We start from the raw sequence: 24,091 nt of genomic DNA, 5'->3' as shown, positions 1-24,091 counted from the left end.
AGTTTTGCAATTTTTTTCCAAATTAATATGTTATCCATCAGGGATACTGTTAGATCTTATCTTTCATTTTTAAGGCACATTTTAGTACTTTAAAATCTTGGCCTTCCACCAGATAATTTTCTTGCAATCCTGGCACAAAAAAAAAAAAAAAAAAAAAAAAAAATTGTTTCGCTAACCTTTCCTTTCCCATTCTGTTTCAGTGACTATATATCCTCATTTTTAATATGATTCTGCCATTGATGCCATCTCTCAACCAGATCCTTAAGCTAAAATTGGTTTGCAAACTGTCTTATATAAACTAGATTAGAGTTTTGACTAAATTCTCTCTTATTCCATATAAATTTAAACTAAAGATGCCAAGAAATTATATTTTTGTTCAATCCTTTATCCAAGTGTAAGAAAATAAACTTTGCATGTTAAACAAAAATGAGGACAAGAGCAATGATTAAACAAGAATATAATTTCTTGGCATCTTTAATTGTGAAAGCAAGCGAAAAAACTTCCACATAAATTTATTCAGTTGACTTCCTACCATACCAGCTTTGCTAATTTTGTTGTCTATTTCATATTTAATTTGCCACATTCACTAAAAATTTTGCCTAATAGCTGAAATGTTTCACTTCTACAGGTTCTCCATTCAGGAGACAGTTGATGTTTTCAATGTTCCAGCCATTTTCTCAGCATTTGTCTTTGATTGCCAACTTTCACACCAAATTTATTAGATCAGTTATTTAATTTAGCTAGGGAATCCTTGTGCTGGACCAAGAATGGAGATTCACCTCACCAATTCTGGTCTACTGCCACTTTCTTTCATAATGTGATCAATATAGATGATGAATAACAATGGAGATAATGTGCACCACTGTTTCACACCTGATTTAACAACAAACTATCTTCCTGTACCTCCTTCAATTTTAATTCACATGACAGTTCACATGACAAAACATATCAGACATTTTACAGCAAATCTTAAATATTCTATAGTCATTAAGATAATCATATAGGATACTTATGCTTCAAAATAAGCATTTAAAAATATTTCAAGTTTCATTGCATTAAGCCACAGTTAAGATATTTTTAAAGTACGTTGCCTCTCACTATAGCAAACTCATAGGAACTACTCTAATAGTTTGTTATTGCAGATAGTTTGTTGCAGTGAATTTCTTTTATTGTAGCATTGCATAAAGTTTCATTAGAACTTGTCAGTAGTTTGTTGTAGTGAGTGAGTTTGTTACAGCAGTGTTTGCTATAGTGAGAGTTGAGTATACTATATATATATTTTTGTCAAATCTTAATAACTTACTCAAAAATGGCAACAAAAAGTAGTGCAATATGACATTTTACAAGAGCAAATTGCATAGTTCGAAAAATAGCAATAATTACAAATGTAATAAGTTTCAAGCATTTATATGATAACTACTCAAATCTGCAGCAAAAGCCTCTATCCCCAGAGGCTACAGAAAACAATATATCCCATGTTGGAGTAGAGAAAGTGAGGAACTCCTAGCCAAATATGAGGAAACTGAAGATCCAACTATTGCTAAGGAGCTCATATCAACCCTGGATAAAAACAGAAAGGAAAGATGGATCTCAACCATCAATGAACTCGATTTCATCACATCTAGTCTCACTTCTAAGAAAATTAGGTGGAGCAGAGCCAACAACACACAAAACAACAGAGATAACTCCTGATCAAATGGCTAATCATTTATCGAAAACCTCCAAGATTCATCCCAGATCTACCTGGAAAATTGCTGTACAAGCTTCCTCCAGACAAATCCTGAAGATGGAACCCGAGCTTCCTGAACTTGTACACCCAGTATCTCGGGAAGAGGTACAAATAACCTTAAAACTTACCAAGAGTGGCAACGCTGCAGGAGTGGATGGTATGCTCCCTGAGTTCCTAAAACATCTTGGTCAACATGGGCAAACATGGCTGGCTGCCTTTTTCCCAGAAATCATCATGACTGGTAAACTACCAAAGCTGTGGCGGGAAGCCAAAATAATTGCCGTGCCCAAACCAGGGAAAGTTCCAAATGATATGAAAAACTTGTGACCTATCTCCTTGCTTTGCGCCACCTTTAAGCTCTTTGAAAGAATTCTCCTTAAAAGAATTTCACCACTCATCGAAAGAACACTGCCAACTGAACAAGCTGGCTTCAGGCAAGGAAGAAGTTGCTGTGACCAGGTTCTGGCCCTGACAACTCAAACTGAAGCAGGCTTCCAGAAGAAACTTAAATCTGGAGCCACTTTCATTGACCTAACATCTGCTTATGACACTGTCTGGATCAGGGGCCTCCTCCTAAAACTAGGAAATATTATAAATAGAGTGTAAAAAAACTTTCCAACTTTTTGATTCTATTTTCTCCAACAGAAAGATCCAGGTCCATATTGACTGAAAAAAGAGCAGGCCCAGACTCCTTCACAACGGTCTTCCTCAGGGCTCTGTGTTATCCCCTATGCTTTTTAACATCTACGTGCATGATCTACCTCATACCAGATCAAGCAAGTATATGTATGCTGATGACCTAGCAATCTTACATCAATCCACCACCTTTACCAACCTAGAATCAACCTTGAATACAGACCCGAACACCCTGGAAGAGTACTTTAAGCAGTGGTACTTGAAGCCAAATCCAACGAAAACAGTGTCCTCAGTATTCCACCTGTACAATGCAGAGGCAAATCGACAATTCAACCTTTCTTTCTGTGGAAAAATGGCAGAATACGCACCTCACCCAAAATACCTTGGGGTGAGGCGTGTATTCTACCAGGACAGAAGTCTAACATATAAAAGGCACATCATCAACCTCTCCAATAAAATCAAAACCAGAAATAATATCATTTCAAAGCTTGCTGGAACAACCTGGGGTTGTGGTGCAGAAGTCCTAAGGTCGTCTACACTAGCCCTCACATTCTCTGCAGCAGAATATTGTACCCCTGTCTGGGAAAGAAGTACACACACACTAACATTATAGACACCCAGCTAAACTCTACCTTTAGCACAATTAGTGGGACAGTGAGAAGCACTCCTCTCTCCTGGCTGCCTGTTCTATCTAACATTGTTCCATCACACATACAGAGAAGACAAGCCTCGATTAAGGAATTTAATAAAGCAGTGAGCAACCCACTCCTGCCCCTACATCAGACTCTCATAAACCCACCTAGTCTATGCCTCAAATCTAGAAAGCCTCTCTGGTCCATGGACAAACTCTATTCAATATGTGCTGCCATCAATATCTGACATATGAATGAAGAGAATACTGGTACAACAATCTACCAACAAACGGCTTCCTGGTAGAAGATCCCTGTGCTCCGTAGCCTGGTTTTGATCTTCCTAGGAAGATTTGGTCATTAATAAACAGGATCAGAACTAGTCAGGGCAGATGTGGCTACCTTCTACATAAATGGGGGCTGTCAGATCGCCCTTATTGTGATTGTTCTCCTGTGGCTCAGACGATTACTCATACTGTGTACGACTGCCCAAGGCACCAATTTCACAGTGGTGGCCTACAGGATATCCACAAAGTGACGGATGAGGCCTTGAAATGGCTTTCCAGCCTGGACCTGTAGTTGGTGTGGCGGTGGTTATGGAGGAAACAGAAGATCATGGTCCCGTCTCACCACGAAGATGTTATTCTTGTAGTCCCTCTCATAGTCCTCGTCATGGTATCAACAGAACTCCTCCTCATCTTAGAAGATGATGATGTAATGTGAAATGGGCCCCCTCTATTGAATCAAGTTTTCTCACACAAGACACAACTACTCTCTAATTAAACCTAGGATACAGCTACATTTATGTAGAAAGTTTTTTTTTACCTTGGGTATAATATACATATAAAATAGCTTGGTATCTTTAATGTATATAAATATAAACTTCGTTTTAATCCATTTCCCAAGTAAGCAAACAGACAAGCAAGTCAAGTTTTGTGCTTTGACAAGTTTGCAAACTTGACTTACTTGTCTGTTTGCTTACTTGGGAAATGGATTAAAACCAAGTTTATATTTATATACATATAAAATAGCTTGGTATCTTTAACAGCTACATTTATGTTGTGAAGTGTTCTGAGAACATGCAGCCTTGTCATACTTGTTACAGAAGGACGATAATTGTCCCTGGCTTGATTATGACAAGTTACTTTTGCTTTACTTAAAAAAAAAATTTAAGACAAACAGCATTTTCAAGAAAAACATCTAAAAAACTAACTTCATTAAAACTTCCATTGTTTCAAATCCCACTGTGGGCATGGAGATGACAGATTAACGTTATCACTTAATGAGACTGCCATCCTGCTTAATGGAGAACTGAAGGACTTGAAAGTTTCACGTTGGTCTCAAAAGCAAGATTTCCAGATTACCTGTTGGCCTATAGTACATCAGTATCAGTACTGTTGGTAGACTAAGTGCTTTTCATACTTGAAATTCATATTAAAAAAATAAACAAAATAAAAACCTTAGGTGCTTAGATGTGTGTTAATCTTGATTTATATCTTTACTATATTAAATATTTTGATCCAAGTGTTAGATTTTGCTTTATAACTTATCTTTCAATGTTCTGTTTATGAATCTAATACTACAAACACTTCTTTTTTTGATTCATACTAGTTAGATAATATTTATACTGCGCAGTTCTATGTGTTCTCTGTCTCTCTCTCTTTCTCCGAGTGCAACTATCTCATTTAATCCCCCAACTGGTCATGAAGTCTATAGATGTCCAGCTAAATCTGGATATGATTCTGTAACACCTGTTGAGTAACATGGATAAGAAGTGTTTGGTCTCACTATTTTATCCACCTTGGCCAGTAGGGAGGTTAATAGTTTGACCTCAATAGTAATGACCTTATATTTTATATTAAAATTTTTAGTTTCCTTTTACAGCTTAGCCACCAAAGGTTTGACAATTTCTTTTTCCTAACTACAATAATAAATGGACCATTTTTGAAAAAGATCACTATCCCCATTTTTGTAATATGACAGTTTAAAGTCATTTTTTGTCACGAAGACTATTGCTAGAATGGAAATGTTGAATCAATAAAATAAACATCAGAAAACTTAAACAGTTAAATTAATTTTTATGTGGTTCCCACCCATGAAAGGTTTATTTGCGAGCCTATTTTAAAAATTAGAATAGCCAGAGCAACAACTATTTTAAAAGCCATGGACAAAATATAGAAGAGCTGAGCTATAAAGATGCAAACTAAACTGCGCATTGTAGAAACCTGTATCTTCAGCAGCATGTTCTATGGATGCGAGGCCTGGGTACTCCTGAGATAATCTGAAAGGAGGATATTGGCATTTGAGAGGAAGTGCTATAGAAAGATCTTGAGAATAAGCTGGATATAGAAAGTGAACAATGAGGAAATCTACAGACGAATACAACCAAAAAAAAAACCTGATCCAGAAAATAATCAAAAGGAAACTATGTCTATTTGGCCATATATGTAGAATGAATGATGAGAGAAAATTAAAAACGTTGCTGTTTGGAATGACTGAAGGAAAGAACAAAAAGAGGAAGACCAAACAGAGAATGGGGCAATGACATCGTCAAATGGTGCAGAAACTATATATACAAACTGAGTCATCTCGCACAAAATAGAATGCAATGGAACATATTGAGATGGCAGCAGACACCTACGGGCACTGGACCCATGGTTGTTGTTGATGATGATTTTACCAGCTCTAAAGATCAAACATGGAACTTTTTCAAGCCACTTCAGTCCTATAATAAGCAGGAGAGTAGTCTCACACTGGGGAGTAAAACCCATCTTCCATCTAAAGACCTTCATGAACATCCATGCCCACAGTGGAATTCAATCTTGCAGCCTGTTGGCCAGAGAGTGACCATGCTAACCACTCAGCCAACTAGGCTGGCAATTAATTACATTAAATAAGGAAATTTTACTTACTTGTAATTTTGGACATTTTATGGCTAACTGTTGTAATGACACATTTGTAACTTTCACTCCAGATAAATTAACATGTTCTAGATTTGGACAAAACTGGGCTGAAATTAAAATCAAGCTGTTTTAATGCATATTTTACAGAAATAATAAAAATGTCAACAATGGTCTTTGTTAATGATGCATTTATATAAAACTTACTAGCAGTTACTTAAAATTCTTAGAAATTATATGGAGGCTGTTCAATAAGTTATAAGACTATATTTATACAGAAAACAGATTACCTTTAATCGTCATCATTTACATGGTCTTTTTCAAAGTAACTACCGTGAGACGCGATGCATTTGTCCCAATGTTGCGTCCACTTCTTAAACACATGTGAAAGTCTGTTTTTTAAGAGTTCTTTCAAAACTACCTCTGCAGCTTTTACACATGCTTTGTTGCTTTCGAAATGGCAGCCTCTTAGTGGTTTATTGAGCTGAGGAAACAGCCAGAAATGGCACGGTGCGAGATCAGGACTGTATGGAGGGTGTGGTAGGATATCTATGTTGTTCTTCTGCAAAACGTCCACTACACCACCAGCAATATGTGGCCTTGCATTATTGTGGTGCAATAAGAAGCCATTCTTCTGCAATGGACGCTTCCTTTTGACATGCTGTACCATTGTCCGTAAAACATCCGCATAGTATGAGCCGTTTACAGTATTCCCGGGTTCTACAGCATGTTGGTAAACAATGCCTTCGTAGTCAAAAAACATTATGGTCGTAACTTTACCAGCCGATTTTACAGTTTTTGCTTTCTTGGGGGTAGGTGAAGATGGATGCTTCCATTCACTGCTTTGTTGTTTCATTGTAGGGTCATAGTGATACAACCAAGCTTCATCTGCTGTAATGATGCATTTTAAGAAGTTGTCACCTTCTTGTTCCAGTCTTTCTTTCCATTCTGTGCACACATCCACTCGATGCTGTCAAGAGTTTGGGAATCCATCGGGCGCAAACACGTTTCAGTCCCAAATGTTCAGCCATGACTGAGTGAACACTTCCCACAGAAATATTCAGGATAACATGCAGCTGGCGTACTGTAATTCTGCAATCCTCCTTGATGATAATCGCTGCTGTGTTGATCATTGTCTCTGTGATGGATGTTGAAGGTCTTCCCTCACGTTCAAGATCTTCCACATTTTGCTTTCCTTCCTTAAAAGTTTTATGCCAGCGAAAAACACTTGCCCTCGACATTGCTTCATCATGGAAAGCTTCGCGTATCATGTTAAAAGTGTCCGATGCCGATTTTTGCAAACGCACACAAAATTTAATCACATAACGCTGTTCCAAGGACGCTTCCATTTTGACGACTGGTCGTGGCTCGTAGGCATGCCGAAACAAGCTTGTGTTTAGTCACGTGACACTCTGGCACATCAGCCCGTATATGCCATCTATCAACCTCTTTTGTTAATACAGATAGCAACATTTCTTTATTCCACAGAAATTAATATTGTGTTGAGTGGTTTCGAGACAGTAAAATTAGTCTTATTACTTATTGAACAGCCCTCATATATTTGTTATTCTTTAACCAACAAAAAAAAAAAGATAGTTTGAGGAAAAATATATATGAGAGAGAGAAATAAAATTAAATCTGCTACTATAAAAACAGTGATAAGAGAACGAAAGAAATTTACATATCAGAGAGAGAAAGATTTCCAACTTATCCGAGTCCAGATGTTGGCATTATGAGACTATTTTGGCAACAGAACCTAATTTATAAAATGTTTATCCAACCTTGAATTATTCTGTACCAAACTACATGTATTTTGGGATACAGAAAAGAAATATACTGAACAATTACTGAAAATATTAAAAACTATTCAAAATTAATTCTTGGTAGGTGTTTTTTTAAGGCTGAACAACAGCCTGGTGATTTCCATCTCTGAATGACAGCAAAATATTGTCAAATTGTGTGTTTTTGCACATGTGTGACAACCAAGGCTTCCCAAATTGAAAAATATGAATCAATCATATTGCAAATGTGATTCCTTTATTTGCAATCACATATTGCAAATGGGATTGCTGTATTTGAATCAAACTCTTGTGTCAGCTTGAATACCTCTGGCTAATGTTCTGTCCAGAACATATGCTTTACTAAAATGATCATTTAACAACTTAAATACAGTTGACTGTAACAAACTAATGAAAAGTTATGATCAAATTCTCATAGGTATGATGTTATTCTAAAGGAAATACAATGCAGTTAACTAACCACTATAACTATTGGTGATCCCCGCAAGTTTGCTGTAGTGAAAGTCAACTGTAATCCTTTAAGAACAGTGTAGAAATGCAGAAATTATGTAATTTATTACTGTAGTAGTTCTTTTTTGACATATTAACATAATTCACTGTGAACTGATAGTACTCATGTTATGGCTCAATTTCATTTTATGTAGTGACAAGTATGTACAATGGCTAAAAGTTACTGAAGCTCTTGCTTAGATATAGGCATGCTGTGAGAGAGAGAGAGAGAGAGAGAGAAAAGCATGCATAAATGTCAAAACTTTGCTCTTACATATTTTTCACTAATTTAAGAAGAAATATAACTGATAATTATTACTGTAAGGAAAAGAATGTGAGCCCATATTTCAAATGGAGTAATTACATGCTCTACTCAGGTGCAAATGGGATAATGTTTCTTCATTAAACAAAACCCTATAAATGGGTTTTCAGCAAAAAAGTTGTGGACAGTTTTGTTGCTTTGGAGAGTTCTGTGGATGGGGAGGATGAACACTTATATTCAGAATGTCTTCCACACAAGAGACTATTTCTCGAATAATTATTTTATTAAGTTTTAATCTCTACTAGTTTTGTGTGCATTATAGGATACTCCTTCAGGAGAGTAAAATAAACAATGTTGAGTGCATGCATGATTCACTATTATGATGGCCTAGCAGCGTATGCATAGGGAATCCAAGAACTGCATGCATCAAGTTTCTGATGAAATATGACCAACCTTGATATACGATTACATTGTTTCTTGTTGCACACCTGATAAGATTTTTTAACATCTCTGATGATCTCCAACTCTTCATGTGAAATTTGCTATGTCAGACAAACAGGCCATCAGGCCATAAGTCAGAACACATCAAGCAGGTGGAGCAAAGAAGAAAGCATAAATCAGGACTAGCAGCATGTAGAGAGACTTATATCAAATGATATTGCAGCGTACAGAAATTTCCCACACTGCTTACATGTTCTTCATCAAAGTATTCAAAGAGTCTTCAGAAATGTTAAAAACTCTAATGAATGCAACAAGAAACAAGGTATGATCTACATCAGATTTGGTCATCATTCATCAAAAACTGGACTATTGTGCAAGCAGAATTTTGGACAATCTATACATCACACTGTTAGCCATCATAATACAACTTGAACCACATGTGTGGTTCATTCAGTCTATTTCCATTAACATGCATTTTTCTTAACTCATCTGGTGTAACATCAGTGTAGTCTTTTTTTTTTTATTTTGCTCTCCTGACAAACTGTGCTATAATGCACACAAAACTGACAGAGATTAAAAATTTAATAATTATTCAACAAAAGGACTCCATGCGGAATATATACTAGACATAAATAATCAGCAGTGAACAGTGTGTGTGCAAGAAAGCATACTTCAGATTTCTTAAGTTTTTTTATGAGAGCTAATGAAAGAGACTTTTTTAAATTTATTTTATCTGAGAATTCTTAGGGTTTAATATTAAAATGACAGTGCAGTTAACCTCAGTGTTGAAATTTAAAGTCAGCTAATAAAATTAAAAAAAAATAATTGAAGTATATGGTAAATATGGCATAATATTTAATCAAATTGATCACATGCATATAGATAAAAGACTGCATCATGTATTATGGAGCTTGCTGTGATTCAGATCATTTAGAGGTTTGTTAGGAACATGCATGTTAGACATAACTTTTAAATAATGGCACACACACACATAATTTATTACTCCTATTATTTCATTCAATATGTCATGAACTGTTTTCAGGTAGAAAGCAAAAGAACTGGAAAATAGATGCCAAAAATATGAATATATTTTGTTAATATATTTTGTCATGTTCTTCAATATACTAATACTAGAAGGGCTATGCCCCCCTAGTATTAATATATTTGAAGACTCAACTCTCAGGGTAGCCCGAGTGTCGAGTCTTCAAAAGGGAGGAGCTCTTCCCCCCCCCCCCCCAAGTTCTGGACAGGTAGGCCGGTTCTCCTAGAATTATTCTGATGACTCGAAAGGGGGTCCCCTGGCATGTGGGGTAGCCCCTGAGTGTCGAGTCTTCAAAATTCGCCAGGAGTCCAGGGAGTTGGCCCCCCCCGACGCTCAATCCCCCTGAGTTCTGGACTGGTAGGCCGATTCTCCTTGAATTCTGATTACTCGAATTTTGAAAACTCGAAAGGGGGTCCTCCCCCTGGCGCATAATGCGCCCAACCCCCCGAGTTCCGGACTGGTAGGCAGGTTCTCCTTGAATTCTGATGACTCGAATTTTAAAAACTTGAAAGGGGTTTCTGCCCCCTTCTGAATTTTCGGTCCCCCCCCCGAGTTCCGGACTGGTAGGCCGGTTCTCTTTGAATTCTGATAACTCAAAAGGGAGGGTTCTGCCCCTTCCCCCCAGCACCCAACCCCTGAGTTCCGGACTGGCAGGCCTGTTTTCCTTGAATTCTGATGACTTGACACTCAGGGTATTCATGAATTTCAAAACATTTCAAATAACGTGACAAAAAATGTTACAAAAAAGCCTTATCATTTTATATTATAGGGTAGATATATTGAAGAACATGACAAGCAGAGATAAAGACATCACCATATCTGTTTATAAAGCCTTGATGTGGTACCACTTGGACTATTGTCCACAGATATGGTCAATGGGATTTCTTGAAAATGTGGAAAGGATCAGTGTGTGTGTGTGTGTGTGTGTGTGGGATGCTCCTTATGATGACAGTCTGCAGATTTATAGTTGCAGAACTGCATGATATATAGAAATGGGGGATATGACAGAGACATATGTTACTTAAAGGTTGTTATAGGACTGATCTGGAAGAAATTTTTCAGTACATGACTAATGTTGGGAGGAACTAGGGATCATCCATGGAAATTAAGAAAGAGTTTAGTTAATAGGGGCTTGGAGAGTGACCTAGTGAATGAGTGGAATAGATTGCCATAGTCAGATGTGAGGTGCTGTGTCAGTGAAATGATTTCAAATCAAAGTATGACAGGTTATGTAAATGATGGTAAGTATTGAATTTCCAGAATGCTAGTGGACCTCTTGTGATGGGTCAACAGACTCCATGAAGGTGTCCGTTAGAGTTGTGGAGTAGGTGTCCTCCCTCGAAAAAGTCATGTTTTTGAACTCCTTGAGGTGTCACAAAATAATAATAAACCTACAACAGTCTTTCTTCTGGCTGATAGTCTAGCATTATTGCCAGCCTGGTTGGCTGAGTGGTTAGTGTATCCGCTCTCCAGCCAAAAGGCTGCGGGGTTCGAATCCTGCCATGGACATGGATGTTTGCGATTGTCTGTGAAAATACTAGTGGTGGTAGGTAGTAGATGGCATTGGTGTAGTTGCAGTTTGCTGTAGTTGGTGGATTGATTGGTGGAGACAGAGAGTAGTAGAGCAAGCGCCCTCCCTCAATGAGTCTATCGACTCCTTGGAGATGTCATGTAATAATAATAATTATTATTATGGACCCCAAAAACATTATCACAAGATTACACAAGAATCTTTCTGGTTGCATTTGAAATATTAAAATATAATCAGGAAAAGAAAAAAAAAACTTGATATGCATTGGAAAACTTTTTTTTTTTTATTGCAAACCTGCATTTAGTGCTTGATACATTTTTACAGCCTGGCCAAGCTTAGATATTATGCACACATTTTAAGTTTGTCATATATTATCTAGTGGTGGGCAGTAGATACTTTCATAATATGAACATGTTCTTAAATGAAACCTTATCTGCATTGTATTTATCAAAAAGGTTCCACAACAGCTGAAGACAAAATCCTTCACTTCTAAATTTGATGACTGACTAACTGACTAAAGTTAAATGCATATAAAGTAGAAAGGTAAAATATATTTTTTAGCTATTTACAACAAATTTCAATGAAAACTACTATTAGTAATGCTGACATAGAGGACTCTCTGGCACAATATGATACCATATCTGTAAAAAAATTATCAAATTTTCTGTACATCTTTCAAATATGAATGTAGCTTATATTTAGAATAATTATTGCAACATTCCCAAGCAGTCACCTACCTATAATTTCCACTGCTTGATAGTCTAAGGCATGTGAGGCAGTAGACAGATCCAGTCTTTTTAAGTGGGTATTGCTTTTTTTCAAAATGGACATCAAAATATTATTTGTTAAAGCTAAAAAAAAAAAAAAAGGAAAAAAAGTTAACGCAGGATTATAAATTATCACAACATATAACCAACAAAATCACTAACTGGTCATCATCATGTATCGGTATCAATAATCAGTGTACTGCACACCAGTATCAATAACAAATTACTATCTGGCCACAATACTCAGCAAGTCCAAAGAAAAGTCATGAAATATACATCTGTAAAATTGGATAAGGTGAAAATCAACTTTTCTATCTTCTTGGTGTTGTATAAAAACTTAATCCAAACAAATACTCAGTTTTATCAATTTTTAAAATTTAAAGTTTTAAAAATTTATTAGGCACATGTATTCACAAGGATATTAATGATTTTATTACTGTACATATATCTTAACCAGAAACTAACTGGTCATCATCATCAGTGCATCAGCATAACCACAAGGTGGAGCTAGAACAAAGAATGTTAATCCTATTTAAAAGCTCAGCCATGTGCCAGAGTACATGGCTCAGCTTTTAAATTTTTAATTTTATTGTAACCACCTAGTGGGTGGTTACAATAAAATAAGATTACAATTAGGGCTCAATTTTAAAATTAAGTGACTTGAAATAAAAAATAACATAGCATTATATTAATTTATAAAATTAAATTAATTAAAATACAGAGGAGGAATGCCATATTGATGGCCATTTATGAGGACGAGACTCTCCCAAATCTTGCCAATAGAGAAGTAGTCAATCCAAATGATGTTTAAGGGGTGCAAAAGTTCAACATTCTCTTTAACCACTCAAATCTAAATCTGCACAATGTAAAAGGCAAGTATTGGATCACAGGATATCCGAGTCCCTGTCCACACCATTCTGAGCAAGGCCATATTTTTAAGGTTTATTGTTGTTGATATAAGACTGGTGTTCTTATAGTCATTTTTCAACAGAATGTCCTGTTTGTCAAAAGTACATGCAGAGGCACTCACACCGAACCTGGTAAATACTACAGGGGGGGGGGGGGTATCTATAGTGGATGGTAACAAATCGGAGATTTTGTTCATAGGGAAAAATATAGGAACTAAATTGCATCTTTTCAGGATCTTAGCAATTGTCTTGAGACACCTGCAATGTATAGATAGAGACTCACCATACAGGTTCAGAGTTCTTGGGAATTTGCTTGTAAGAGTCCAAGAGGCATTTAAACCACATTCCTGAAGCTATTCTGTAGTATCATGAATTAGATAGTGCTCAATTCTTGTTGGAGGGTTTGGGAATTAGAGCAGATAACATATGCTTTGTCAAGCAAAGATTTGAAGATGGCTATTTTTGAGATGGATGATGCTGAATCTTGTTATATGTAGCAGCCTGTGAAGGTAGATTTATAATGAACAGAAGTAGTAAGTGTTCCAGAAGGGGTACAGGAAAGGAAGGCTAAATGTCCATCACCCTTCATAGTTTCTACAAATATTCAGCTTTGAAATAATGTTGGATCTAGTATCCACTTTGCCTATGTAATTTTACATTGCTGAAAAAAAATTAAGCCTTATGGCTCTTCCTTTAGTAATTAAAAGACTTTTCTTATTTCTGATGTGAATTGGTGATATGTTTTATTAATAGTATACTTTTTCTCCAAATTTTCCCAAAATGTTTCTATATGTGTGTGTGTAATATTCATTTCCTACACTTTTTTTTTTTTTTTACATTTCCTACACTGCAGTTCAGATCTTCAACAAAAACTGGTTATTCCTTTTACTTTATGCCAGCTGCCTTTCTAATGATGCCTAAAAATTTCTCTGCTTCTTTAGAGCCTTCTGTGAGATTGTAGGCATAAATAACTTTCACTGTCCAATTTCACATTTTGAAATTTGTCCACATCTTTGTGTTTAATGTTAAAACTACACTTTTTTTAGCCTTAACTCGGCAACACCAATTATACTAACATGATGCTTTACTAACACTTATGCCAGTTCCACTTCTTTTCCCATTACTTCTAGTGACAATGGCACCTACCTTCAGTTCCGCTGGCATTCAGTTTTTTACTTTGTTCCAGTAGATGACTTTTCAATGTTTGTACTGATTTCCTCATGAAAACATCAGCCTACACCCAAGCCAGCATGATATTTCATCATGTATCATCATTTTGTTTTGAACAAACAAAGAATAAAATTTGGTTAGCTAAGTATATTGTCAGCCCATCCTTGTTCATGTACCTAATACTGAACTACACCATGAGAAGGTGAAGACTAGACACTGAACAACCAGGAGTCTAGGTCAGTTTTCTGTATTCCTTAAAGGCTAAGAGGCTCAAAACTAAATGACTGGGAGGTCCCAGTCATTTAGTTTTGACTGAAGCAACTCTCATAATATACATATACAATAATCTACCATTTAATTATCAGAAAGGCAATTTCTGATAATTGAAGTACAATAACATGATGCTCTCTATTTGGATAGTTGTTTTGAAGGTTGACTATAGATTATCGTGTGTGTGTGTGTGTGTGTGAGAGAGAAAAATTTTGAGAAAACAACAAATCAAGAATGGTAATGCCTCGAGTAGATTTCTGTTCAGGATGTAGACTGGCCATTACTAACAGAATGTTCAACAAAGATAAATTGATATAGTGAAAGGGAGAAAAAACACCACAAAGAAATTAAAAGTCTTATTATGATGTTAGTTATTGTGATATATTCAGCCTGGATGAGTATACAGGAGATATGAAATAGAAGTGATCACCAATTATTTTCAAGCAGGATAAAACTGAATAACACACTGAAAGGAAAAATGTATGCAGAAGTTTTAAAAGGAATCTAAGCAAAAAAGTGGTCAGACTAAACTGACTGAAGATTCAAACATACCAAAAATATAACAAACAAACCTTAGAGATCCAATGGCACAATCTGAAGTAAAAGGTGCTTGATCCAGCAAGAAAAACATGTGAAGTTGTCTTTATGGACAGACATATCACAGACCTTCATGGTGTCTTGGAAAATAAGATGAGAGATCAAAATTTCTTAGCAATTAAGTCAGTATGTGCTCTTAGAGAATAAAGAGAAAAATGTAATTTTTACCAAAATTCTTAGTTTTTGGGTTTTTTTTATTTTTTTTTTTATCTTACTATGCCTGAGAATTTTTGTCTGACAAAAAAAAATTGAAGAGCAGCCTCCAGAACATTTTGCTGTCTTCCTATCCGCCTTCCTTCTTATGTTCTTACCGAAGTCTTTCTATGACTTCGTTTAGCTACTTTCAGACATCTTTAACATTTTTCTCTCTATTCTTTTAGGGACATTATTATTATTATTATTATTGTTCCGGGAAAATCCAAGGAGTCGACAGACTCATCGAGGGAGTCCCTAACATCATGTCTGGAACAACTATTCAACATTCACACAGTATCTATCATATCTTGCCTTGAACTCATTCACGGTCGTAGCACCCACAACAGACCCTGGAAGCTTATTCCACTCATTCACCACTCTCCAAGTAAAAAACCTAGCTCTAACACCCTTGTCAACCACGCTCTTGCCCAGCTTCCATGCATGGCCCCTAGTCCTCCCACCACCAGTCATATTTTCAAAAATATCTTCTGGATCAATCTTATAAAAACCCTTCAGTGATTTGAATGTCTCAATCATATCACCCCTCCTTCACCTATCGTCTAATTTCTGCAACCCACAAATCCTCAATCTATTCTCATAAGGTTCATTCCACAGACCTGCTATCATCTTGGTCACTCGTCTCTGGACCCTCTCCACTTCCTCCCCATCACGAAGAAACCCTGGTGCCCATAACTGGGCACAGAAGTCCAGATGGGGTCTTATCAAGGCTCGATACAGAGGAACAACAACTTGCTTCTCTCTGCATGTTAAAGTATTTTTCATAAGCCAAGTGATTTGGTAAGCTGTTTTAGTTACTTTTGCAATGTGCCCCCTAAAATTCAACTCCCTATCCACCAGCACTCCCAAATCCCTGGCCTCATCAATCTCCTGGAGTACGGTTCCACCTATGCGATATACTGCTGCTATTCTTTTCACCCCAAAGTGCATAACCTTACACTTTGCCACATTAAACTGACATCCATTTTTCCTAGCCCAGTCCTCCAAACTATCCAAATCATCCTGTAAAATTTTGACATCCTGTGCACTCACAATTGCTCTACCCAACTTTGCATCATCAGCAAACAAGTGAACACTTCCTCTCAAATCCTTTCCATTGATGAACAAATTGAAAAGCAGTGGTCCAAGAACAGAGCCCTGCGGCACTCCACTAGTCACAAGACGTCTTTTTGACTCCACTCCTGAATAAACCACTCTCTGGTATCTCTCCTTCAACCACCCTCCTATCCATCTTACCAACCCTATATCTATCCCCATCTGCACCAGTTTACTGATTAGGGTTCCATGTGGTAGCCTGTCAAAGGCCTTGGCAAGGTCAAGTAGTATCACTGTAAACCCATTACCCCTATCCAGTTCAGCTGTCACTGTGTTATAAAACGTGAGCAAGTTACTGAGGCATGATCTACCCTTCACAAAACCATGTTGTCCCCCATACAATATCCCATTTTCATCTATCCAATCCTGTATTCTTTTCTTGACTAATTTCTCTAAGACCTTGACAATGATTCCTGATATGCTAATCGGTCGGTAATTTACAACAGCGGTCTTGGAACCACCTTTATGCAGTGGAACTATTTTCCCCTCCTTCCACCCACTCGGGACTAACCAAGACCCGAGACTCAAATTAAACAAAATGGTCAAGGGTACTGACAATTCATTAGCTGCTTCTCGTACTACACGAGCTGGTATACCATCCAACCCCACAGATGTATTGACATTGAGGTTATGCAATAGACTACTCACCTCCGCTTCATTCACCACAATTCCTGTATAATCTACTGGTTTATTCGTTTCTGCAATGTCACCACCTGGATGATATATTCTTGCAAAGTGCTCACTCAGTAACTCAACTATATGAACTGATTCAGTTACCTCCCTACCATCGGCATTCTTTAAAATCATTCTGCCATGTACATTTTTCCTTTTACTTGCTACATATCTAAAAAACTGTTTAGGATTCTCTTTAGCCCGCATGGCCAATGTTCTTTCGTAATCCTTTTTTGCTTTTCTTACCACACTCGTCACCCTTCTGGCCTGCGCTTTATACCGTTCATGTGCCTGCCGGTCACCTTTCTCCTTAAATTCCCTCCATAGTTGTTTCTTTTTTTGCAGCTCAAGCTTAATGGTGTTATTCATCCATTTAACCCCTACTTGATTTATTATTTGGACTCTAGGTATACAGTCAGCCATTGCTTCATGCAAGCACTTCTTAACCACCTCCCATGCACTATCAACTTCTAGTCCTTGCAGTTGTACATGCCATGGCACTGAGCCAATCAAACTCCTAAGCTTGTCATACTTTCCAGCCCGATAATTCCACATGTACCCTGTCTTAATTGAAAATTCTACACCTTTAGCCACCTCCCAAGTCAAGACCCTATGATCACTCTCACCGATTGGTGGCAATGTGGTCATATTTGTTACAGCCAAATCCTCAGATGTAATTACTAGTTCAAGCACTCTCTGACCCCTAGTATTTTCCATTACATGCTGTCGCAGATAGTTATCCCTTAATAACCGCATAAAATCCAATTCCTTCCTCCCGTGTGTCCTCTCCTCACTCCAATCAATGCGACCATAGTTGAAATCTCCCATAATAATCACCCTCCTTCCACTCATTTCTTCTATTTGCTTGTGCATACTGTCACCACTATCTTTTCCATCACCTGGTCTATAGCAGCACCCAATTGTATATTTAGTTCTGCTAGCCACAATCTCATACTAAATGGCCTCAAATGTGCTTTTTTCTCTATCCTGCAATTCAACTTCTATTCTCCTTGGCTGTAGCTCATCAGCTATCATCAACAATACTCCTCCCCCCATTTTATTCTCTCTGTCATTCATGAACACACTATACCCATCACATTCAATCCTACTAGCTATATCATCTACAGTCAGCCATGTTTCACTAATACCAAAAACCTGTGGTCTGGAAGTGCCAACCATGGCCAAAAACTCTTCCTTCTTGTTCCTAATACTCCTAGTATTAGTGTACATGAATTTAAGACCCCCATTAGCCCCAACCCTACCTTGATGCCTTATATTAACTATCCCACTCTGGTTTGTTGTCCTTATTTGCTCTAGCATATTATATTCATTCTTACATTCAACTGCCTCCCTAAGGACTGTATATCTACTCCCCCTCCCCCTTAACGAATCTAGTTTCCCTGAATTTGCACATCCACTACATTCAGCAACACTTTCTCAAGTCTTCTTACACCATCACCATTCAAATGCAAGCCATCCATCTTATATAGATCCTTTCGCCCATCAAACTCACTCCACACGTCCACAAAATCCACACCACTCGTCATACATAACCCACGCATAAAGTCATTCGCAATTATGGCCCTCCTTTTAAACATTTCACTGTCATACCGTGGCAAAAGATTAATCATTCTAACTCTCTCACTCTTTTCTTTTGCTACCTCAAACAATTCATTCAGGTCTTCTATCATTTCCATTTTATCTCCTTTCAAATCATTCGTACCTGACACAACAATCATTTCTTTCACCCTTTCCTTTTGCTCTCTAATAGACTCAGTTACATCCTTTATGGTCGCACCAGGTTGGTACAATTTTGTCAAATCCTCTACTAACACACCTCGTACTAACGAGTCTCCATACAGCACTCTATCCTTCATTTTGTTCATGTTCACATTCATACGCCTATTTTTCCTGTCATACCTTTTATTATTGGTTGGTTCATTCAGTTGACTTTTGTCCATGCACTCTAGCTGCTGTTTTGCCCTTTCTATCGCACCATTCAACAACGCGATCTCATTCAATGCATCTATCTCATCTTTTTTATTCTCTGAGAAACCATTAATACTATCATTCACACTTTCTACATTCACACTCTCATAATTCTCATGTACAACCTTGCCGTTTCTTGTCATATCGCTATTTTCTTCATTCTGAAGGTTGACAAAAATATCACACTCACGATCCGAAATACACTTCAATTCCTCATTCTCCCTACATTTTCTACACACATTCAATCCTTTATTATCATCTATCCACACTCCGACTGCACTCCGTAAAGCGTACATTTCACAGCTAGTACACTGACTCATTTCTTTTATACTACTGTTCTTTGATAACGATGGCGAACCATCATTACTGGCCGCCATTTTCCTTCGTACAGGTGCCATAATTATTGCAATGTGTTTTATCAAATAATAAGTTATACACACCAAAAACACATAAACAGACGCACTAAAATATGCAAGGCAAACAAAACTACGCAATATTAACTAATTTTATCAACGATAACTGAAAATAATACTTATCTTATCAGGAGCTTGCACGAACACTACACACTACGATATAACCTCGAACTCAACCCCGTTTCTCAAGTATACTTTGCCAGCTTATTTGCTAGGTACTTTCAGTATTGTTTCTTCTTTTCTAGGACTACTTCTTGTATCCACCATGGTGTTCTTATTTTTCTATTCTTGCAAAAAAAATCCACCACATGCATCCCTAGCTGAATCAATGTTTTGGGAGTCATGTCCTTCATAGACACTGCAGAAATTTGGTCAATATCAGTTGCATTATGCAACTGATATCTGAAAGCATGTAGGATTATAATGAGAAAATATAGAACACAGCTGCTTCTTACGCTACGCTGTTAAGTTCATCAAAATGTTTGGTACAAATGGAACAAAAATGGAGCATAGGATGTAAAGAGAATAGAAAATTAACTGCCACAGACACAGGTCACATCATTCAATTTCCAGCCATTTATTCCTTGACTGTTTTTCCTATTTCATCTAAAAAAGTGATATCTCATAAAAAATGTCTTAGATATAAATTGAACAAATACTGAGGAAGCAAAGCTTGAGATCAATTTAAAAATGTCTACTTGCCTTTACCTGACATTACTATTTTAATTATAGAGAATGTAAATTCCTCTCTGACAAGTTTTAAGTGGTATCCACCTGAACCTTACACATCACCTTCAGTGTAACTGAATTCAAAAAGGATGAATAATAGCAATGAATTCCATAAGTGAGATATGATCTATGTGCTAGAGAGGTCTACCACCCATCCAATTCTTGTTCATCCTTAGATGGACTAGGGGTGAACATTAAATTGCCTAAAACCCCGAATTAGAGGTTTTGCAATGTAATGGCTTCAGCTTGCCATTTCTCTGCTGCATCCCTAATTCATCTTTAAATGAAAAGCCCTGATAAAGGTTTGTGTAATAGATAGGATTTGAACCTAGATCTTTCCAACCATAGGGCTTTGTCAAAACCAGCAGACTTATGGAGAGTCCTAGTCAGAGTACATACAAAATAAACACACATACAAAAATATATCATTTACAATTAATAAGGATAAAATTTCCAAAAATTTTGGTAATTAAATAAAGTCATTACAGTTCAAGATGGGATGATGATAAATCACTTCAACACTTTAAACAAGAACTCAAATTTGAAAGCATCTATGTAAAAAAGTGGGTCCTTAACCTGGGTTACCATCTTCTAGAACAGAGATTCTCAATCTATGGTATGCGTACCACTGGTGGTACTAAAACAGATTTGCTTACTGGTACATCTAATATCTTGAATTAAATACAGTGGTACACCACTAGAAAAGGTTGAGAACCCCTGCTCTAGAGGATGTAGGACTGATTCGGCAGTCTCTTCTCAATGGAATTACCCTGTTTGTCAAAATATGAGAGGTGAAAATTACAAGAGACATCATAAACCCCTGGAAAGGAGAGAGGAAACTGCTTATCCTTGGTGGAGGGTAACATGGAGAAGAGTTTATTGACAGGACCAGAATTCTTAGGAATAGGTTTGTATCTATTATGCACTGGAACTTTAGGTTGAAGCCATTCTTGCTATATGAATCCCCAAATATTGACTGTTATAGTTTATAAAGTAAGATATGTCAGAGCAAACTACATGTGCTCTGTTTAGAAATATTTTAATATGTCAATTTTCTGAAAAGGATGATGATTTAAATTACTAAAAGGTGTAAATATGTGAACCGACATTACTGAGACATGAGCCATATGAAAATAATTAGAAAATATAAGGGTGAAAAGAAAGAGTGAATAGAAATACTGTACTTTCATTCAAGGCAAATGAATTACTAATAATTTGCAGTTGAGGTATTATACGTGTGTGTCCAATAAGTTGCTGGGATGAAGCAAACTGCATATGATCATGTAATCTCTAGATATGCAAGTTTGCATTTATGATGAGCATAATTAATAATAAAAAAAAAATTAAGAAGAAGAAAAAGATTTGTTTGTGAAATATAACTAAACAATAATAACCAGCAGATGTATAAATTGGTAACTTAGTAGATAGCTATATATAAAGGCTCAACCATCAAACTAAATAATGATAATCATATGATTCATCTAAGTGTGACACAAATACCTGTTGATGGAACATTAAGCAAATAAATTATCTTGTACAATTTGTTGTGCTTGTTATGGATGTTTATTTCTATTTCTTATTCATATTTTGCTTTGTTTTCTAAGAATTTTTTTTTTTATTCACTAATGATTATTGTGATCAAGTGTACACTTTTTTTTATGCATAGTAATATATATGTGTGTGTGTGTGTGTGTGTGTGTGTGTGTGTGTGTGTGTGTACATAAATAATTTCCAATCCATGCAAATATTTTATTTTAAAAACTCACAATTGCTACATTATTTTATAGTTGTAAATGATGCCATGTCTATGCTAACATTTTGTTGGAGATCGCCAGATGCAGTCCTTTTCTTATAAAACACAGGATTCACTTTTATTCACAGAAATAAAGAGATTTTTACTCACTACACCTAGTTTCTTTCAGAAGATTGAAATGAAAATGTTCCTGTATAGTGAAAGACATTCCCCCTCTCCAACAGCCACTATAGTGCAGATGCAAGAAAAACTAGTAGCTTTATTTCCAAATCATCTGTATATTCTTGTATCCTGAAACAGGATGAAGATATTGCTATCAACAATAACACAGTCAATGAGCCCTTTCTTATTTCTTGTGTCTTCTCTTCACATGTATTTGTGCACATCTTTAAATATGTTAGAACATTGTGTTAGTAATGACTAGTCCATATCCTGAGCAGAAATCCAGTAAATATTTATCATTATTATTAGCTTTACACTTTCCGTCAAATTTTCCCAAATTATTCCTATATGCCTGGTGAGGATTCATTTCCTACTCTCTGTTTAGATTACCAACAGGGACCTCTTTCTCCATTTTCTTTATGTCAACTGTCTGTTCTAATGATTCAAAAAATTCCTCCACTTCTTCCTTAGAAGAACCTTCTGTGGGACCATAGGCACAATGAAGTTTCATTGTCCATTTCCCATTTTGAAACTGCCTTCCAATCAAGAATATTATCTTCATGTATGGTGTTGAATGCTATCATTATTCTCCCCTTTCCATTATTGCCCAAATATAATATCCTATACTTATGATTTAGTAAGTAATGCCAATTACATCCACGTGGTACTTTTCCAGTTCTTCTGCAAGTTCAATTTCCTTTCCATTAATATTCCTTATATTGCTGGTTCCTATCTTCAATTGTTTTGATCTTGGGTTTGTTATTGTTCTCCTTCTTCTAAATGTTGAGTTGGAGTTTGTTTTAGTCTATATAAGAAAATTCTGATGCCAATCCCAATATAACCACTCGGCCAACCAGGCCAGCAGTCTGGTTGGCCAAGTGGTTAGCGTATCTGCTCTCCAGCCAAATGGCTGTGGTTTTGAATCCCACTGTGGGCATGGATGTTTGCGATTGTCTGTGAAAATACTAGTGGTGGTGGTAGGCAGTAGATGGCACTGGTGCAGATGACGACGGAGAGATATAGAGTAGGTGCCCTCCCTCGATGAGTCTTAGGACTCCCTGGAGGTGACGTATGATAATAATAATAATAAAGGGATTGGCATCAGAATACTGATGCAAAAAAAACAACTAGTCATCTTTTATTGCTGGTTGCATTAAATAAATAAATCTTCTAACATAAGACTATCAAGACTATCAAGTGTGGACACAGGAAGTTAAAGAGGCAGTGAAGGAAAAGAAGAAAGCATATCAAAAGTTCCTGGCAAATAAGTCAGCTTTTACTGTTACAGAATACAGAGACAAATGTAAGAAAGCTAAACAGTGTGTAAAACTAGCTAAACAAAAGTCATGGGAGGACTTTGGCAAGAATATAGAAAATAAATATCAAGAAGGTGGCAAAATATTCTGGAGGTTGTTGAAGAAGCTTAGGAATGGAGGAAAGAGTGCTGTAAAAGGAATTAGAGATGATAAAGGTGAAATGAAAACAGGAGAAAAATATATCCTTGAAGTATGGAGTAATTACTTTGAAAAACTGCTAAATGAAACAAGCAGTGATGACAGCACAGTGATAAAAAACACTGACCAGGCATGCAGTCAGGAATACATATCCATACTTGAAGTAGAAAAAGCCATCAAAGGCTTGAAATGTGGAAAGGCAGCAGGAGTAGATGATATTCGACCAGAAATGCTGAAGTATGGTGGTATAAGAGTCTTACAGTGGCTGCACTGCATAGTTCAGAAAGCCTGGACAGAGGGACGAATTCCCGATGATTGGAGTAGAGCTCTCATAGTACCCATATATAAAAAGGGAAATAAAACTGAATGTGAGAATTACAGAGGTATTTCCCTACTGAGTGTTCCTAGCAAGATCTATGCAAGTATACTTGAGAAACGGTT

At 36.7% G+C, this 24,091-nt stretch overlaps 1 protein-coding gene across 1 annotated transcript in view; it reads right to left on the bottom strand.

Annotated features, from left to right (window-relative positions):
- The window catches only part of LOC150095745 (putative RNA-binding protein EEED8.10), a 268,565-nt gene that overhangs the window by 133,558 nt on the left and 110,916 nt on the right, over positions 1 to 24,091 (bottom strand). The window contains exons 7-8 of the mRNA XM_090410562.1: positions 12,196 to 12,309; positions 5,907 to 6,004 (exon numbers count right to left, since the gene is read on the bottom strand). Of these exons, the coding sequence (XP_090266688.1) occupies positions 5,907 to 6,004; positions 12,196 to 12,309 (212 nt within the window). The remainder of the gene's footprint in view (positions 1 to 5,906; positions 6,005 to 12,195; positions 12,310 to 24,091) is intronic.

The sequence above is a fragment of the Typopeltis vanoorti genome, chromosome 20 (assembly GCF_054136105.1).
Source record: "Typopeltis vanoorti isolate ZY-2024b chromosome 20, IOZ_Tvanoo_1.0, whole genome shotgun sequence".
Lineage (NCBI taxonomy): Eukaryota > Metazoa > Arthropoda > Arachnida > Uropygi > Thelyphonidae > Typopeltis > Typopeltis vanoorti.
The sequence above is the reverse complement of the archived record's forward strand: the minus strand, read 5'-3'. Positions and strand labels throughout refer to the sequence as shown.